The sequence below is a fragment of the Tupaia chinensis genome, unplaced genomic scaffold (assembly GCF_000334495.1).
Source record: "Tupaia chinensis unplaced genomic scaffold, TupChi_1.0 Scaffold143963_1, whole genome shotgun sequence".
Lineage (NCBI taxonomy): Eukaryota > Metazoa > Chordata > Mammalia > Scandentia > Tupaiidae > Tupaia > Tupaia belangeri.
The window spans coordinates 54,275-76,050 of record NW_006203814.1 but is presented as its reverse complement, the minus strand read 5'-3'; the positions used below and the strand labels follow the sequence as shown (position 1 = coordinate 76,050).

Genomic DNA, 21,776 nt, shown 5'->3' with positions numbered 1-21,776 from the left:
CAAATAATTTTAGGAAAGTTTTTAAGAGTGTAAGACCTTGGAGATTTCACACACACTTTATTTTCTACTTTTTAGCCTTTGTTATTATGAAAGGTAACACACATGTAGAGAAGTACTGAGAGAAAAAATGTGAGATTAATAAATTATTGTAAATAATCACTACGGACACAGCCCTCTATATGGAGGACTGTCTCCTTTGTACCGTTTCCTAATCAGCAGCCCCAATCTCTTCCCTGTAGTATCTACCACCTGACATTTATAAGAATAATGTTTTGGCTTACTGTATCTTGTAATTTTACCAATTAAACTTAACGTCCTGAACAATATAGGGTAGTTTTGACTATTTTTGAACTTTAGCTAAATGGAATCTAGCAATATGTAATCTTTTGTGTCTGGCTTCTTTCACTTAACATTAATGTCTGTGGAGAGACAAACATGCTTATTGAGACAGGAGTGGCTGAGCACTATCTCAACTTCCGCACGTTTCTAGCACTGGTATTTAACATCTCCAGGTTGTTGGCTTCTGGTTATAAGATGTTTTCTGTGCTAGCAAGACCACTTTCTGCCCACAATCCCTTTGCTACACTCTTGATCAAATGCATGCCCATTATTATCAAACTCCCTAAAAATGAATAGCAACAAAGAGTTCAATCCATTCTGTGTTCAGTCATACTCCTTCTCCAGGTACACCTCTCCATCTGATGCCAAGTGTGCCAGCTGAATATTTTCTCCTTCTTCCAAGCCAAAGAACTGCATACAGCCTCAACTTCTCATAAGGCCACCAAGTGTTATCAATAGTAAGTAACTCCCTTTGCAGGCACGTTCTGATGTAATTTGTCTTTGCAAGCAAGGCTACTCTTATAACCACACAGTACATATGATAGCCAGTGCCAAAGATTCTGTCAGGTATATCCTCCTAATGTCCTTATAAGACACGAGATGACAAGTCCTGATAAAACATGAAATTGACAGGGGGTGTGATCCTTCTCCTGAAGAGCAAACTACAGCATATTCAGTACTGACCTATCTGAGGCAACTGTCTGTGTGATGCCACGACTGTGCATTCTGCACATGTAGCTGATAAATCAACATTGATAAGATATTCTTGCCAAAAATTGCTTACCTGAATCTAATAATAACAATTAGACAAATCCAAACTGAAAAGCCTGCAAAACAACTGGTCTAGATTCTTCAAAAATATCAAAATTATACAAGAAAAAGAAGACAAGGGACTATACTAGAATAAATTAAAGGAGCTTAACAAAGTAATATGTAATTCTTGAAGTGAGCACTATTATGAAGTGCTACGCTGTCTGTAACACACACTCAGAGTTCCTGGGGAAAGAGAAACACAAAAGGCAGCAAAATGTTAATATTGAGAGTAAAATAGTAGAATTCAAAATGGTCATATAATACAAATCAAAGGCTAGGATCACTAATTAAAGTTTCAAAACTAGCCATCACAATTTTTTTCTCATACGAAAAAAAATTTCCTCAAATGTTCATTTTTCTCTTTCCATCACACAAAAGTGTTAAATATGACTGCTAAATGAAAACTCACTCTAAATAAATACTTACGAGAGCAGGTGGCAGTTTGCCACTCTAGACACTGTCCATATGGAAAAGAGATTATGTAAGCATTAGAATCGACACATCGCTTCGTACTGCTGCACCACATACACTCCATGCCGTTGCTTGTACAGTTGGAGCACGATGTCCTTAGAGAACATGGCTTTTTGCATGGTCTTGCATTTTGATTTGGACTAACTGGAAGAAATAAACACACACAATTATTTCATGCGTTTACTGCCTTTTAACACAAGTGTGTGAGCTTCATTTATTTTGCTGTTTAGGGAGTGTTTCAATTAAACAAAGTGTGGCATTGTGTAGGATGTGGTAAATGAAAATAAAGATGACATGTCAATACTTCTTAAATTTATTATTAAATTTTAAAATTTATAATTCCTATGAAATTAGCATATAAAGTTGATTATGTTTAAATGACAAACAGTAACATAATCTGTAACCTAGTTTTTCACCTATTAATTGAATAAACTAGCATTAGTTACTTCACCAGCTATGTTTATTTCCCATAAATAAAAGCAAAAATCCTAGCAGTGAAAATGTCTCTAAAATAAACAAAGAATGAAAATACACTGTACTACAAAATCTGTATATAAAATACAATATTTATCATACACACTACTGTGGCTGTATTTATTTAATTAAAAAAAGAAAGGAGGAACCAGCAGTTAGCGTAACGGCTATGTCGCTGGACTCCCATGTAGTCGACCGCGGTTCGTGTCCCGGACCCGGTGGCTTAAAACTCACGCCGGGCGCGTGTGCGTGCGTGCCCAAGATCCCGAGAGGAGAATGGAGGAGAAGGGATTGCGGCGTGACCATCCCCCCTGGGGGGTGATTTCTCGCTTTCTGTCTCTATGTCTCTCTCTGTATGTCTGGCGAGCGCACGTGCCCTATAGTGAAAATCTCTCAAAAAAAAAAAAAAAAAAAAAAAGAAAGGAAAAATATTTTCTAGGATATAAAGATACTAGAACCCTTGTCTATTGCCAGTAGGAATGTAAAATGATGCCTCTTATATGGAAAACAGTATAGCAATTTCTAAAACTATCAGACATATGATTTAGCAATTCCACTTCTGACTATATACACAAAAGAAGTAAATGTCGTAATTTGAACTATATTGTACACCCACATTTACAGCAGCATTACCGACAAGAGCCAAAATGTGGAAGTGGTCCATGTGTCCATTAATGAATGAATGGGTAAACTAAATATACTGTCTGTGTATGTATGTATATATAGAGATATCTATCTATATAAATATATATAGGTATATATAGATATAGGGATATTATTCAGCCTTAAAAATGAAGGAATTGTGATGCATATTATGAAGTGGATGAACCTTGAAGACATAGTAAGTAAGATAAACCAGTGACAAAAGAACATATGTAATATGATTTCACTATAGGAGGTACCTGAGGTAGTCAAGTTCCATAGAAAGAACTTGGTCATCAGGGGCTAAGGGACCGGGGAAAGAGGAAGTTATCATTTCATAGGCATGGAGAAGAAGCTTCAAAATGAAGAAGCTTCTGGTGATGGTGGTGATGACCATACCACAGTGTGACTGTAATCTTTCATTTTTACAATTTAAACTTTAAAAATTGTTAAAATGAAAAAAATCAAATAGTTAAAAAGAAAAGAATTCAATATTCTTTCTCAGTTAATAAAAATCCATTTCCAGAAGATATAATAGAAATGTCACTTTACTAGACAACTGAAATAATGGATCTACAAGATTAAAAGATTTAGTCATTAATTTTAAAGATGAATTTTTCTCTCAAGCACTATTACAAAAATAAAAGCCATGAATAAATAGACTATTACTAAACTAACGACAACCATTTGTTCATCATCTTATTGTTACAACTAAGAAAAAAAGATAGTATCAAACAATAAAATTTTTGAAGGTGGCCATGAAAGGACATCCATCTTGACTTCCCTCTGGCAAGAAAGTTCTAAAAGTTTAATAGATGAATGCGCGTGGAGCAAAGTAATGAGCTGAGACCAATGGCAAGCAGGAGCAGGATAGTGGTGAGTTTTTGGAGCACTGAGTCTGAAGTGTAAGAAAGTAAAAAGAGGTCAATTGTCTGAACTCAGAATGGAACAAGAGACACTGAAGCCTCCCATTATGAGGATAAGAGAGGAAGGACGCCCCACCAAAGCTTCCAATTGTTGGTGTCTTGTTTCCAACCTCAAATATTTCATACAAAGCAAACAGCTTCCTCTATCTCCAAGAACTGCACACAATGGTTTACTAAGCAACTAGCCACCCTGTGTCACAATGTTTCAACCCACACCTACATCCTTCCTGTGTGCAACATATCCAAAGTAGAAACCAACACTTATTCTTAGCTGAAATTTTCACTTGGTTATCTCCCCCAGATGAAAAGCATGCTCCCTACACAGGATCAGAAAACACAGATAACCATACTACAGGGCAGTAGTTGCCATCAGTTCAAGGGAACTCACCCTCTCTACAAGTAGAACACAGTGTACAATTAGAACTTCATCTAGAACCAAAAACAGCTGGCCCAGGGCTACTCCCACTAGTGTCTAAAAATGCGCATAGTCTTCAATCAATAAAGATTCATTTTAATAAATAAATGAGTAAATAACATACTGCCACTAAAGAAACCTAAGTAAGAAATTAGGCAGAAGTAAATACTTCATAAGATGCCAAAAAATAATACAGGGATACAAGAATCATTCATTTAAAAAAAGGAAGTCTTTCTCTGAAAGAACACACTAACTACACACTAGTAATACATAGATTTCAGGAATTCACAGTTATGTGAGGAATGAATTTTAAAATATTCAATGATAAAAAAAAATTAATTGAGATACAAGAGAACACAGACAAGGAATTTCACTAGATGAGACAAGCAAGGCTGATATGGGAGACAGAATCAATAGACAGATAAACATCTTTAAAAAGAATCAAACAAATCCTGGAGATAAAGAATACATTAGAGAAAATAAAAAATAAAGAATTCTGTGATAGCATGAAGAAGAAAAAATACGTGAACTAGAAGATACAGCTTTTTAAATGGTCCAAACTACCAAACAGAAAGAAGAAAATAACCATTAGAAATAAAGAAAATATGGGACCAGTAGATACTGTAATGGTTACATCAAAGGACCCCCACATAGTCGACTGCAGTTCTAGTCCCGAACCTAACAGGTTCAAACTCACACGGAGCACATGTACGTGAGTGCCCAAAATCTCAAGAGGAGAATGGAGGAGAAGGGAATGCAGCATGGCCACCCACCCTGGACAATGTGTCACTTTCTGTCTCTCTGTCCCGACTGTATCTCCAGTGAGCACACATGTCCTATAGCAAAAACCTCTCCTAAAAAAAAAAAAAGAAGAGACTATACATGAGATACGTACACTTTTCAAAGACCAAATATACTCATGATAGCTATACCAGAGGCAAAAAATATGGGAAAAGGCATAATAAATGTTTCATGAAATATTGGTTGAAAACATCCCAAAAATACTGAAAGATAAAGACATCCAGGGAATTCAAAGGATATGAAACAGATTCTACATTAAGATCTTCTTCAAGGTACATTATAGCCAAAATGTCAAGAGTCAAAGAGAAAGAGAAAAATTCTAAAAATGGCTAGAGATAAGGGTCAAGTTACCTATAAAAGATATTCAGTCAGACTAACCTTGAACCTCTCAGCACAGACCTTTACATGCCAGGAGAGAATGGGACAATATACTCAAAACTATGAAAGAAAAACAGTTGAACCAAGAATACTATATCCAGCAAAACTTTACTTCAAATATGAAAAAATAAAACCATTCCCAGACAAACAAAAACTAAAGAAATTCAACAATACTAGATTGGCTCTTCAAGATATACAGCCATACGAAGAAGAAAGAAATGACTCAAATCCTTCCACTATGGAGATCTAACAAATACAAAAGACAATAAGAGAAGTAAGAGAAAAAGGAAAACACACAGCAATCGGGAACCAACTGACAAAATGGCAGCTTTAAATTTTTATATATCAATAATATTATTAAATATAAATTGATTAAATTATCCAATCAAAAGATACAAACAGGCTGCATACATAAGAAAACAGAAACCATCACTTGCAAGATGATACTTGCAATAAATACTAGTAACTAAGGCACACACAGACTTACCATTAAGGTCTGGAAACATCTCATGCAAATGAAAAAAAATAAAAGCAGGTATAGCTATACTAATATCAGACAAAATAGACTTCAAGATAAAATCTGTGAAAGGAGATGGGGGAGGGTCATGTTAAAGAGATCTACTGAGCCAACAGGTGGCATTATGGTTAAGGTGATGGACTCCCATAGGGGTGACCAAGGTTCAAGTCCTGTACGTGGAGGCTTGCTTTCTCATTCCCTCCCGCTTTCTCTCTCTTTCTGCCTCTCTCTGGTAAACTAGTGTACTCTGTAATAAATTTTAAAATAAAATAATAATAAATAAAAATACATAAATAATTCTTTAAAATATTTTTAAATAAAGAGATCTACTCACAAAATATATATATACATATATATGTATATATATAACAACTATAAATATATATACAGTGAATATTGGGGATCCAAATATATGAAGACCATTCAACTTTAAGGGAGAAATAGATGTTAACACATTAATTGTTGGGGACATCAATATCCCACGCTCACCATTGGCTAGATCCTCTAAACAAAAAATAAACAGAGACATGGGAAATAAATAATGCTATAAACCAAATGGACCTGAAAGACATTTATAGAACCTTTCATCCAACAAAAATAGAATACACTTTTTGGCAGCATATGGACCATTTTCTAAGAATGACCACATAATAGGGCATAAAACAAGCTTTTACAAATTTAAAAGAATAGAAGTCATATCTAGTATTATTTCTGACCATAAAGGAATTAAACTTGAAATCAACAACAAAAAGAACTCTCAAGAACATACAGATAGTGAAAACTTAACAACATGCTCCTAAGTGACTGCAAAACTACCAAAGAAATTAAGAATAAAATTTTAAATTTCCTCAAAACAAATGAGAATAAATATACTGAATTCCAAAATCTGTGGAATATAGCAAGGGCAGTATTAAGAAGGAAATTTATAGCAATTAGTGCTCATAAGATTGCAAATAAAAGGAACCAGCAGTTAGCGTAATGGCTATGTCGCTGGACTCCCACGTAGTCGATGGCGGTTCATGTCCCGGACCCAGTGGCTTAAAACTCACACTGGGCACGTGTGCGTGCATGCCCAAGATCCCGAGAGGAGAATGGAGAAGGGATTGCGGCATGACCATCCCCCCTGGGGGGTGATTTCTCACTTTCTGTCTCTATGTCTCTCTCTGTCTGTCTGGCGAGCTCATGCGCCCTATAGCAAAAACCTCTCCAAAAAAAAAAAAGATTGCAAATAAACAACCTAACAATGCATGTCAATTAGCTGAAAAAGCAATAGCAAGCTAAACTAAAAAGTAACAGAAAGAGAAACAATAGATGAGAGCAGAAATAAATACAGAACAAAGAAGTAATTTAAAAAATCAACAAGAAAAGCTAGTTCTTCAAGAGGACAAATATAATTGATAAACCATTTAGAGATTAATAATAAAAACAGAGAAGACCAAGATAAATAAAACCACAAAAGAAATAGGGAACATTACAAGGAATATTGACTACAAAAGAAATACAAAATATCACTAGGGATTACTATGAACAACTATATGCTAACAAGCTAGAAAACCTAGAAAAGTTGGTCAGATTTCTGGACACGACTTGCATACTTAGATTCAATTAGGAAGATATCAAAAGCCTGACAGTCCAGTAACAAGTAATGAGAATGAATCAGTAATAATCTCACAACAAAGCAAAACCCAGGTCCAGATGGCATTACTGCTCAATTATAATTAAAAAAAAAAAAGAATTAACACCTGAACCAGCAGTTAGTGTAATGGTTACACTGCTGGACAACAACATAGTCAACTACAGTTTGAGTCTGAGACCTGACAGCTGTAAAGTTTGCAGGAAAACAGACACCGAGAAAAGAAAACAGAGCACTCCAGAGAGAAAAAAGAACTCTTTTTTCTGCTAGTGGGGCACCAGGAGTTAACACTCTGAAACTCCAGCCCCAGCTATGAGTTGAGCACAGTCTTTTATTAGTGAATTTGAGGAGAGGTGGTTTCAGCATGTTTGGAGTGTCTTATCAGGGAAAAGGCTCAGTGTCTGCCCCATACAGAGCTGGCAGAGAAGCAGGGAATTTAACCTCCTCAAGGCCTCTAGCTGCTTAACAACCCAAGGGAGGGGCAACTAACTCTCAGGGGAATAGAAAGCCCAGGAAGTTATCAGCCCTGGATTTCTTCAAAGGTCACTCATAAATTCTGGGCTGCTCCACATCAAAAACATTCCAGGTGCTTATGCATGCATACTCAAAGTCCAAGAGAAGACTGGAGGAAAAGGAATTTTGGTGTGGTTATCTCCCATGGGGGTGGTGGGGGGGAGTAATTTCTCACTTTCTCTCTCTCTCTCTCTCTCTCTCTCTCTCACTCTCACTCTCTATCTCTCTCTCTCTCTGGTGAACACATGAACCCTATAGTAAAAATCTCTCTCAAAAGAAAAAACAATTAACACTAATTTCCAAACTATTTTAAAAGATCTAAATGAAGAGAATCCTCCCAATCCTATTTTAAGAAGCCAACATCACCTTGATATTAAAAGTAGACAAAGAGGGGGACCAGCAGTTAGCGTAACAGCTATGTCGCTGGACTCCCACGCAGTTGACCGCGGTTTGAGTCCCGGACCCCGGTGGCTTAAACTCACGCTGGGTGCGTGTGTGTGTGCCCAAGATCCCGAGAGGAGAATGGAGGGGAAGGGATTGCGGCGTGGCCATCCCCTCTGGGGGGTGATTTCTCACTTTCTGTCTCTCTGTCTGTCTGGCGAGCGCAAGTGCTCTATAGCAAAAAAAAAAAAAAACCTTTAAAAAAAAAAAAACTCTTAAAAAAAAAAGTAGACAAAGATATGACAAAGAAACTGATATTCCTGATGTAGATGCAAAAATCTTTAATAAAATACTAGCAAACCAAATCCAATAACACATTAAAAAATTATACACCATGACCAAGTAGGACTTATCCCAGGGATGCAAGGATAGTTCAAAATATGTAAAAATAATGTAATACATCAAATTAACAGCAAGAAAAACAAAAATCATATGATCATATCAATTGACACAGAAAAGCGTTTGATAAAGTACAACCCTTCATGATTAAGAACCTCAAAAAAAGCCACAGAAATGACATTTCTTAACACAAAAGGCCATATGGGATAATCCCACAGTCAACATTACACTCAGTGGGGAAAAGTTGAAAGCTTTTCCTCTCAAAACTGGAACAAGACAAGACTGCTTTTTTCTCCACTCCCTTTCAATATAGTACTGGAAGTCCTGGCCAATGCAATCAGACAAGAGAGTGAAATAAAAGGCGTCTATATTGGAAAGTAAGAAGTTGAGTTGTCCCTGTTTACAAATGATATGATTATATATATTTAAAAAATAAGGAATCCACTAGAAAAATCTTAGAAATAATAAACAAATTTAGTAAAGCTTCAGAATTCAAATCCAACATACAAAAGTCTGGATATTTTTGCATTCTAACAATGAATGGATGGATGCAAAAATGAAGAAACTTATTCCATTTTTTTTTTTGGAGAGATTTTCGCTATAGGGCGCGTGCTCGCCAGACAGAGAGAGACACAGAGACAGAAAGCGAGAAATCACCCCCCAGGGGGGATGGTCACGCCGCAATCCCTTCTCCTCCATTCTCCTCTTGGGATCCTGGGCACGCACGCACATGTGCCCGGTGTGAGTTTTGAGCCACCGGGTCCGGGACGCGAACCGCGGTCGACCACGTGGGAGTCCAGTGACATAGCCATTACGCTAACTGCTGGTTCCCATTCCATGTATAATAGCCACAAAAAGAAAAAATATCTAGGAATAAATCTATCCAAAGAAGTGAAAAATCTCCACATTTTTTAATGTGAAAAATCTCTTCATTTTATAATGAAAATTATAAAAAAAATGAATAAATAAGTTGAAACACACACACACACACACACACACAAAAGCTGGAAAGTCATCCTTCATTCATACATTGGAAGAATCAACATACTGAAAATGTCAATATTACCCAAAATGATTTATAAATTCAATTCTGTTCCTATTAAAATTCTAGCAACATTCTTCAGAGATATAGAAAACAATCATAAAATTTGTTTAGAATCACAAAAGACTCCACATCACCAAAACAATACTATACAAAAGAAGTAAGCTGATTTCAAAATATATTACAAAGCCATAACCAAAACAGCATGGTACTAGGGATGCAAGAAAGAGGAGGAACAGGCACATAGACCAATGGAACAGAATAGAGCATCTAGAGATAGATCCAACAACATATAACCAACTGATTTTTGATAAAATCCACAAGACAATACTGTGGAGAAACAGTAGTCTTTGCACCAGTGATACAGGGAAAACTGGACATCCATCTGCAAAAAAATAAATCTAGAGCCCTATCTCTTACCATTTACAAAAATTAACTCAAAATAGATGAATAATTCAAGCATAAAATCCAAACACATAAAAAGTACTATATAAAAACACTGGAGGAACACTTCGAGATATTGGAGTAGGCAAAAATTCCTTAAATAAGATCCCCAAAGGAAGAGCAATGGCACCAAAACTATACAAGTGAAATTGCACCAAGTTAAAAAGCTTCTGCACGTAATCCAATTTTTTAAAAATGGGCAATTTACCTGAACAAGCAATTCTCAAAGGAAGACACACGAATGGCAAAAAAAATATGAAACAGTGGTTCAACCTCTCTAATCATGAGTTAAACGCAAATCAAAACCATATTGAGATATCACCTAACCCCAGTCAAAATGACTATAATAAAAAAATTCAAATAAATAATAAATAACAAATAAACAAACCAGTGAATAAGTGCTGGGAAGGCTCCAAAGAAAAGGGAACCCTTGTGCTCTGTTTTTGGGAATGTAAATTGGTACAGCCACTGTGGAAAACAGTATGGATGTTCCTCAGAAATCTAGAAATAGAATTATCATATGATCTATTAATACCACTATTTGGTATGTATCCAAAAGATAGGAAATCATTGAGAGAGAGCAATGTTCACTGTAACATTATTCACATGAAATCAACCTAGGTGCCCAAAAATCGATAAATGGATTGGGAAAATGTGACACACATATATATATAATGGAATCCTACTCAGCCATAAAGAACAAAATTCTTGGGACCAGTAGTTAGTGTAATGGTTATGTCGCTGGACTCCCATGTAGTCGACCACGTTTCAAGTCCCAGACCTGGTGGCTTAAACTCACGCCGGGTGCGTGTGCATGCATGCCCAAGATCCCGAGAGGAGAATGGAAGAGAAGGGATTGTGGCGTGGCCATCCCCCCAGGGGGTGATTTCTCACTTTCTGTCTCTCTGCCTCTCTCTGTCTTTCTGGCAAGCACACGCTCCCTGTAGCAAAAACCTCTCCAAAAAAATAAATAAATAGAACAAAATTCTATCATTTGACACAAAATGGACAATGGACAAACCTAGAATATATAGTGCTATGTGACATAAGCCAGACTATGAAAAACAAATATCATACCACCACTTCACATATACCAAGTGTCCACAAGCTAAGGTAGAAACTGAAGGACTCAAGAAAGACAAATAGCATATACCCCCAATTAGCATGTTTCAAATGCCTTCAATCTAAGGCAGAAACTAAAGGATTCAAAAGCATAGAAATAGAGAAAGCAATGCCAGACACCAGGGGAGGTTTAGGGAAAGGTGAGGAGGCGGGTTCATTAAAAAAGTAATAATGGACACAAAATTTCATGTGAATAAAGGGAAGAGGCTATTGGATGGTGTATCACAGCAGAGTAAAAATACTGACATTTGATTACATTTTAAATTTATTTATTTTTAAAATTTGCTATAGAGCAGCACACGTACTCACCACAGAGAAGTAGAGAGAGAGAGAGAGAGAGACAAAGTGAGAAAGCAAGCCGACAGGTCCATGTAGGAGTCCAGCACCTTAACCATCATGCTACCTGCTGGCTCCTTAGTTTTTAAAAAACCAGTAAAACTATTAACAAATGCACATAATGTAATGTAATGATTAATATCGAAGAATATGAACATGGGTATATTCTTGTTCATTGTACACTGTATTGCATGCCTCAAAAAAATCAGTCTGTAGCCCACAAAATATACGCCAATTAATTATATGTATACTAGAATTCATAATTAATAGACAAAACTGAGAAAATTACATTAAACATATCAATTTAAAAATGGTGAAAAAAAAACAATAGAATTATATTATTTTTATAAGCTAATGATGAGATAACTAAGAAGTGAGAAATGTGAATAAAAATAAAATACACTGGCCCAGCAATGGTGGCATAGATAGTGGGACACTGCTCTCCAGAGCTGGAGCCACAGGAAACACAAGGGTCAAGATCTGGCACTGAGGGGCCAACAGGTGGCATGGTGGTTAAAGCGCTGGACTCCCACATGATTGATGATGGCTCGAGTCTCAGACCTAGTGGCTTGCTTTATCACTTTCTCTCTCTCTCTTTCTCTCTGTCTCTCTCTGGTAAGTGTATGTTCCCTACAGCAAATTAAAATAATAATAACAAAAAAATAAAATTAAAATAATTCTTAAAAAAAAAAAAAAAAGATCTAGCACTGACCTGAAACACTCTGCTTAATGTATATACTGTACTTCTGGCTGCCTTGAAGGCTGGGAGTGGGATGGATAAACTGCAGTGTGATAAGAGTCTGTTAAGGGTCTCTCTCTTTCTCTCTCTCCTACCTCATTCTCACTCTTTCTTGTTCTTTCTTTTTCTGTCTCATGAAAGAAATAAACTTGAAAAATGTAGTAAAATTTACAGAAATATTAGGTACACAGCATCATAAGATGATGATGTAAATTATTTCAGAATACCAGGTTGGAACTGCTAGGAAATATATGTTGTAAACAAATTTTTTAAGAAATGCGAATTTATAGAACTACTTACCAACAGGTTTTTCACAGACAAGGCCATCTGCCATCGATGTACAAGGGTTAGCTTTTAACCCTGCCACTGCTGCCCTTTCCAGATATGCACAGAACCCAGAATCATTTGGTTCACCAGGAAGCCACTGCAGTGTTGTGTTTGTGAAAGGAGACATGTCTTCCCATCCCCAGTAGGATATATTGATCTTCCGCAAGCCTACCCAAGGTGACACTTTCTGTAAATAATAGAAAAGGGTAAATTTTAAGTCTAAAAATACTATATCATACTTAGCAAACAGTTTATCATTAAAAATTACACTTGAAAAATACATAAAAACTGCCTTTTAATGACTTATTTAGTACCAAGGCTAATTAACAATCTCATCATATTTGGAGAATGATGTTGAATACAATATTATTTTTTAATATTATTTTTTAAATGCAGGTTTTGGATTTAACTACATGATTGGAATCACTTATTTAGCCTTTGTGAGTCAGTTTCCTCTTCTATAAAATTAGGATATAGAGTCAGCACGTGGGGTGGAGGCTGGAGAGGCTGGATCTCACATGGTCAACTTTGTGGTTCAAATCCCAGACCCGTTGGCTTGAAAACAACACTGGGCACATGTGCTTGCATGCCCAAAATCCTAAGAAGAGAATGAGGGGAAAGGATTGCATTGTGGCCATCCTGTGGGGGTCATTTCTCACTTTTTCTCTCTCTCTCTGTGTCTCTCTCTCCAGAAAGTACATGTGCCCTAAAGCCAAAAAGAAGAAGAAGAAGAAAAAAAAAAAACTAAAAAAAATTATTGCCATTACTGCTGCTGTTACTATTACTTCTACTAATATCAATCTAACCAGTAGTGAGACTGGTGAAGAATGAAAAGAAGAATTCCCATTATCTGTACTGGATAAATACAGACGACAACAACAAAAAACAATTAACAATATAGAGTCTGAGCGAAGACTTCATACAGGACTACACACGAGAACTGAGAGAAGAATAACTGTATCTCTACTAATTTCTACCTCTTCTATGACATTTGGACTTTTATGCAATTTTAGATAAACTAATGTCATCTATTTTCATTATTAAAAATATCCAAAAAATGCAATTTTAGATAAACTAATGTCATCTATTTTCATTATTAAAAATATCAAAAAACTAATAAAATCTGACTCTTATGTCTACAGTTTAACTAAAACAAGATGACTAATGTCACATAACTATTTTTATGTTCTCACCAGTATTTCAAAATTAGCTTGAAATAAAAATCCATTCCATATTTACATATTTTAATCAATTTTAAAGTATGTTATTTTTATGATACATGAAATAATAATTTAGTCTTAATCTAAGTTACTATCTTTTATAAAATTCTATTAAATTATAAACATTTTATTTTTATGTACATTATAACATTAATCTTCTAAGATACAAAGTTACCAATATCATATTACAAGATGAAATGGTTACAAAACTCAATATTGTTCTTTTTTTTTTTTTTAACATTATAGACAGTCAGGGTAGAAAAAAAATATGTCTCACTACCATAGTCTTCATATTTTTGAGAGATTTTTGCTATACGAGGCATGCGCTTGCCAGAGAGACAGAGACAGAAAGTAAGAAATCACCCTCCCAGGGGGGAATGATCATGCCACAATCCCTTATCCTCCATTCTCCTCTCGGGATTTCAAGCACACAATCACATGCACCCAGTGTGAGTTTTAAGTTGCCAGGTCCAGGGCTCAAACCATGATCAACTACATGGGAGTTCAGTGACATAACCATTATGCCATCTGCTTGTCCCCTCCATCTTACTCTTTAACAACATAGAAATAAGACAGTTAAACATGGTATCCTAATTATGTTAGATGAATGATCGCTGAAAGCTAAAAAAGGATTGTTGACATAGGCATTTGTATAGTGTATAAATACAATGAATTTCACATCATTCGTAAACAATCAACAAATATTTTTCAATATCTTGGGACCAACGGATGGCATAATAGTTATGTCAGTTGACCACATTTTGAGTTCTGGAACTAGCAACTTAAAACTCAAACTGGGCACATATGAGTGCATGCTCAAAACCCCAAGAGGAGAATGGAGGATAAGGGATTACGGCGTCACCATCCCCCAGGGGGTGATTTCTTGCTTTCTGTTTCTCTGTCTCTCCAGTAAGTGCACATGCCCTACAGCAAAAATCTCTCAAAAAAAAAAATTAAATTTTTTTATGACAGTAAACTTCATATTACCTAGTACTTGTACACACAGTAAGTAATCAAGAAATTTCGCTAAGCAAAGTTTATTAAAATAAAGATGGTGGGACCAGCAGTTGGCAAAATGGCTATGTTGCTGGACTCCCATGTAGTCGACTGTGATTTGAGCCCCAGACCCCGGTGGTTTAAACTCACCCCAGGAGCATATGCATGCATGCCCAAGATCTCCAGAGGAGAATGGAGGAGATGGGATTGCGGTGTGGCCATCCCCCTGGGGGGTGATTTCTCACTTTCTGTTTCTCTGTCTCTCTCTGTCTTCCTGGTGAGCGCATACGCCCTATAGCAAAAACCTCTCAAAAAGAAAGAAAAAAATAATAATGGTGGTTATTTTTCCCCAACCAGCACAATGCTTGAAACAAAAACGGTACTTAATAAATAATGTTTCTAATTGAAAAATAAAAATGCTGCTTCACATTATGATCATCATATATTTCCATATTATTCTGAAAGATATTTTGTTAATAAAAATTCTGTAATACTTTTACAGTTCTTGACGGTAACCGCAGGAATAAATCCAACATAGATATTTCAGATTTATGATTGTGCTTCACATTACTAGAAGTACGCCTATAGTCCTGAACTATCTATAGTAAAGACAAATCTTTTAAAATGAAATATTACTTTCTAACTCATCATGATAAGAATCTGAGAAGAAGGGGAGAGAAACAGAAAAATGAAGCAACCGATAAAACATTTAAAGTAACTATTACTCAGTAAATGAACTGAACAGGCAACTGAAAGTAAAAGATAAATTACTATATAAATTACAGCACAACATAAATCACTGTAACATTTCATTAGCCATTTCCGATAAGTAAATGATCATTTGACCCAAGATATCTCTTTAAAGTACAGGAATTAGTCGATCTTTATTTGCCAAAGAAGAGTTATCTTAAGTTTACATAACTGTAATGACTTAGGATATAATTCATCTTACATAAAGATATGCCTAATGAAATATCACTTTGCAGAAGTTTCCACCTTTGAAATCATGCTAAAGATCTGTTTCCTGATAAAAACAAAACATTCATTTATTGAGTATAATAATCGGCAAACTATCGAGTCTTAAGTTAACAACAAAATAATTTAGTCCCATCTTTGTGACTAATAGTAATAGACCAAATAACACAAGAAATTTTAAAATATACAAGTCCTAAAATAGCATATTTCAAGGTTGTACTGTAAGCAATGAAAATATTTTAAAGAAGGAAAAAAGCAGTAATGCCTAATGTCAAATACTGCACTTTCTAAATCTCAGAGAAAGTGAGTTTGCCAATAATAACATACTCATACGTGCTAGGTATTCAACAGAACTAATTTTCATAGGTTTACTGTAATTGGCCGCCTTTTTTTCTGTAGTTAAAGAAACGAATCTCCCGGCATCATTAAGAAAATAAACAAATCTTGGGTTGCATATACCATATGTTTAACAACAAAAATGTATAACATATACCTTGACGTTTTTCTAAATTATAAAAACCAAAGGGGCTCCTACATGCCACTACATATATCTTACCCTCCAGCCACTAAGCTGGTAACCTTTAAATAAGACGATAGGGGGAGAAATGGAGATTTTCTGGTCACCTTACAAATAGCTTCTTGAGCTGGCTAACTTACAACTCCTACAAAGCTTGCTAGGGCATTCCTCTAGAAAATTCTTTTTAAGGCCACATTAGATGTACATCCAATACCTGCACATATCACCCTGAGTGCATCTATCATTGGCATTATCACATTTCCATATGAGTGAGTTTGTCTCTCTTTCTGATAAACTTTTTGAAAAGGTGTTTGTCTTTTGATGTCTATATTCTCAACAAGCAACAGACTGCAAGTATACTGACGATACTCAATAAATATGCATTAAATGAATTAATATTGGGTTATTCTTTATAGGGAAATAGCTTTAGTTCACAAAAAGCAAATGGTTTTAAGGATCAATAGTTTATATAAATTTAATTAGTATAGTTTTTCCTCTTTGTTCTCCTTTAATCCCAGGCATAAAAGAAAACTATTTTAGGACCAAAAAGTATCATATTGTGATATTCACTTCAAAATATTTAAATATTGGGACCAGCAGTTAGCATAATGGCTATGTCGCTGGACTCCCATGTAGTTGACTGAGGTTTGAGTCCTGGACCCGGTGGCTTAAACTCACGCCGGGCGCGTGTGCGTGAGTGCCCAAGATCCTGAGAGGAGAATGGAGGAGAAGGGATTGCGGCGAGGCCATCTCTCCTAGGGGGGATTTCTCGCGTTCTATCTCTCTGTCCTTCTCTGTCTTCCTGGTGAGCATACACACCCTATAGCTAAAAAACCTCTCCAAAAAAAGAAAAAAAATTAAATATTTTTAAAGTCAGGTGTATTAATAAAGTTGATAAATTACTTTTCCCTTATTCTATAATATAATAAGGGGGACAGTTTTGTTCTATAGACAGAAACTGGCATTAGAACTAAGACTGTCCACTACTGATACTCATAGAAAATATACATGCTAATAATAATAACACACAAAAATTAGAATAGGCTGTGAACAGTGAACTAAATGCCCATACAAAAAATTCAGTTATTCACCATGGAAAAATTAACACACTATCCTGGGGCAAATATTTTTCTACAATGTCAACATTAACTGTTCACCAAATAAATTCATTTATTTACCTAGAATTCATCCTCTATATAAGGATTCCTAGAAACAGTAGTCATAGCAGTAGTGAAAACAAATATTTAAAATAGAAATGAATATGATGATAATCATAGTAAACATAAAATGTATGTACATTTATTATATGCAATATCTCATTTATTGCTCACAATAAACATAAAAACTAGCTATGATTATTCCACTTTACAAATGAGAAATGTAGAGACTGACATGCTCAAAGTTAAGCAATATGCCCAGATTTCATGTTCTCCAACATTTGATGTAACATTTAAAAATCTGTTATACCGGGATCAGCAGTTAGTGTAATGGCTATGTCGCTGGACTTCCATGTAGTCAACCGTGGTGCGAGTCCCGGACCCGGTGGCTTAAACTCACACCAGGTGCATGTGCGTGCGTGCCCAAGATCCCGAGAGGAGAATGGAGAAGGGACTGCGGTGTGGCCATCCTCCTGGCGAGGGGTGATTTCTCGCTTTCTGTCTCTCTGTCTCTTCTCTGTCTTTCTGGCGAGGGCATGCGCCCTATAGGAAAAAAACCTCTACAAAAAAATAAATAAATAAAAAAACAGCTATACCAAGAAAATATTACTTACATGTCTCTGTATAAAGTAATTGGTAATATTTGCTCTGAACATTTTTAAATGAAAAGCATCTCCACCATGCCATACATAATAGAATTTAATTCTTAAATTCTACATACATGCTTTAATTTACTTTATTAATATGAAATGACTCAGTAAGATAATGTAGAACACTGCATTTTCTATGCAAAATATGAGATAATTTATGAAAGTTTATCACCAAATATGCATACGGAACAAGTCCTTCGCCAGTTCCCTTTTTTTTTTGGGGGGGGGAGGTTTTTGCTATAGGGCGCATGAGCTTGCCAGACAGACAGAGAGAGGCAGAGAGACAGAAAGCGAGAAATCACCCCCAGGGGGAATGGCCACACAGCAATCCCTTCTCCTCCATCCTCCTCTCGGGATCTTGGGCACACATGCACACATGCCCGGTGTAAGTTTAAGCCACAGTATCCGGGATGCGAACCGTGGTCGACCACGTGGGAGTCCAGCGACATAGCCATTATGCTAACTGCTGGTCCCCTGCCAGTTCACTTTTAAAATCAAGTCCACTTTTATTTTTAAGATTGCATAAAATAATGTATTTTAAAAAACATACATATTTCCATAATATAAACAAGCATAGATGTTACCTGTTGTGTATACTTTTGTATTTCATCCAGAACAAATTCTACTTCTTTTGAGGTTGTTAATGAAGCAAGATTTCCACTAAGATTATAGCAATAAAGTTTTGCATTGTCATAATTTTCTCTACTAGAATTGATTCTAAGACAAGCATCCCCAATATGACTCCATCCTTCTCCACAAAGATGAGCTAGTCAAGAAAAGAAAATTGTATCTTATTTTTCAATTAAAAAACAAGTTAGTCTTCAATTATTGCAAAATTCTAAATATAACTTCTATATTTCTTTCTATTACTTTAAAAATAAAACATTTAAACATAACATCCCAAACAAAATCTGTCTAATAGTTTGGTGGAAAATGACAACAAAAAATCCTAACTTTTTCTGTAATTACTAAACTTAAGATAACCTATGGTCAGGACCAGCAGATGGCATAATGGTTACGTCGCTTGACTCCCACATAGTTGACTTAGAAATCTGGACCCGACGGCTTGAATCATGCCCAGCTCATGTATGTGCATGTTCGAAATCCGAAGAGAATGAAGGAGAGGAGACTGCAGCATGATCATCGCCACTGGGAGTGATTTCTTGCTTTCTGTCTTTCTATCCAGCGAGCACATGCACCCCCATAACAAAAATCTCTCTTAAAAAGAAAGATAACCTATGGTCTACAATATCTGTTAAAATGTGCTTGCTACTAGCTGTTTTATGCATAAAGTAGTATACTGGCATGCAGTATCTCAATAAGTAAAATCGCTCCTATTTTCTATCCCAAGGCCAATTCTACATAAGACAAGACCACTTTAATAGAAAAAGAACCAGAACATAGCAAGAGCAATTTCCAAGGTATTTCTGTAGGTGAGGCTAACTGACCTCCCAATGTAACTCCAATAACCCAGGTGTACTGTGTGCATTTAGGCTGAATGCTCTGATTCTTTAATGTAAGTTCAGGTAGAGAAGTCTCACTACACTTATGTTTAGTAAACTAGCTATATCTTCTGCTTTTTAATGTTTATTTGTACATTCAGGTTTTTCTAAAGTTTAAACATACTATTCAGTAATAGTAGTTTTTCCATATAGTTAATTTGAACTTGAACTAGCTCCTACTTTCTAAAACACAGGTACACATATATTATAACATCATACTCTTTACGTGCATGAATGCGCTGTTTCGTTACCACACTCGTGTATAAAGTTGGAATGCATTTTTGTTCCATATCACATTAAACACATTAGTGCCTCTGGTACGACATAAAAGGCCTGAGATGAATCAGCGCAATCCTTAGGAATTGTTCTAAAACAGTGCTCAAATTTTTAAAATTTGGTCTTTAACTCTTTTAAAAATAATTGAGGGCTACACATTTTCATATGCATGTTACATCTATTTATTTAGACCATATTAAAACTGATCATTTAAATCATATAGTTATTATCCATTTAAAGTAATTTAAAATCCCATCACAATGCATGATTCCAGCTGCTGTGATGTCTTGTCCCTTTATGCTATAAAAACAGGCCTGAAAAAGGCTGGCAGGTGGAATGGTGGTTAAAGGTGCTGTATTTCCACATAGCTGACCATGGGTCTAGTCCCAGACCTGGTGGATGCTTTCTCGCTTTCCCTCTCTCTCTCTGTCTGTCTCTCTCTGGTCAAATTAAAATAATAATAACAAATGGAAATAAATAAATAAATCTTTTTTAAAAAATAGGCCTGAAGGAAATGTATTCGCAAATTCCTTCTCCAAGCTAACAGTTCAAGTTAGGTCCCTAGTCAAAAAAAAAAAAAAATGGAATGGATTAATGAGTGGCATTCAATAGCCAGAGTGATTGGAGAGAAAACAAATAAAGCAAAATGTTAATTGCAGGATGCAGGCTGTGCTGATTGGGTGTCCTCTATATAATCCTTCTCACTTTTCATAGGTTGGATATTTTTCATAATAAAATGTTGGAGGTAAAAATATCACAATTTAACATGAATAGCATATTTTATTTTAAAAAAAATATAGTCTTCAATCAAAAAGCAAAAAGTTTTATCACTGTATGGTGGGGCATTGATTAAAAAGTACAATGATCTTCTAGGATGACCACATGAGAGGCTTCTGGGTATGCTAGGGTTGTGCCAGCCCAGGATCTAGGGCTGGCTGAGACTGGGGGTGGATTACAGCATCAGGATTCTGTTGGGGGTACTGTCTTTGTCTTTCCTTCTCTGTCTTTCTTGCTCATGGGAGAAATAAATGAACTTAAAAAAACATGAAATTTATTTTCTAAAATAAAGTAAAATAGGCATTTTTTTATTTTTACAAATCTCATGTCCAGCTTAATATAAGGCAACTTAATTCTCATATATGCTTCTACGTTCAATCTGTTGGGTTGTTGGCAAAGTCATGATACATTTTGCATAGAAAAACAGAAAAAAATACGTCAAACTTTTCTAACAAAGCAACGTTTGGGATAGCATATATCAGGTGGTCTTTAGAAAACTTCATGATAAAACAATAATAGAGTAAGAATTTTTGTTCTTGTAAGAGATTTTTTTGCTATACGGTACATGTACGAGACAGAAAGAGAGAGAAAAAGACAAAAATGAGAAATCACCCCCCCCAGAGGGATGGCCAGTCTCCTCTATTCTCGCCTCAGGATCTTGGGAACACTCACACACAGGCCCAACATGAATTTTAAGCTGCAGGATCCAGAACTTGAACCTTGGGAGACGACATGAGAGTCCAGTGACATAACCATTATGCCTTCTGCTGGTCCCAGAATAAGAATTTATAAAACAAATACTTTCAGGCCACCAATAGCATAGTAGGAAAAAGTACTCCCCTACAAACAGTGGGGTCTGGTCACACTGCAATCTCCCCTTCTCCATTTCTCCATCCTGGCAGGATTTGGGGCACACACGCCTGGCATGCTTTTCAAGCCATCACTGCTGAGATTCAACCTCAGTCAACCATGTGGGATCTGGCTTTCCATGCAC

General features: G+C 35.9%; 1 protein-coding gene across 1 annotated transcript in view; it reads right to left on the bottom strand.

Moving 5' to 3' along the window:
- Positions 1 to 21,776, bottom strand: part of LOC102488238 (attractin-like protein 1) — a gene marked incomplete at its 5' end in the record, with an annotated part of 503,763 nt that overhangs the window by 432,176 nt on the left and 49,811 nt on the right. Inside the window, 3 exon segments of the mRNA XM_006165552.2 lie at positions 1,579 to 1,767; positions 12,686 to 12,899; positions 18,812 to 18,993. Coding sequence (XP_006165614.2) covers positions 1,579 to 1,767; positions 12,686 to 12,899; positions 18,812 to 18,993 — 585 coding nt within the window.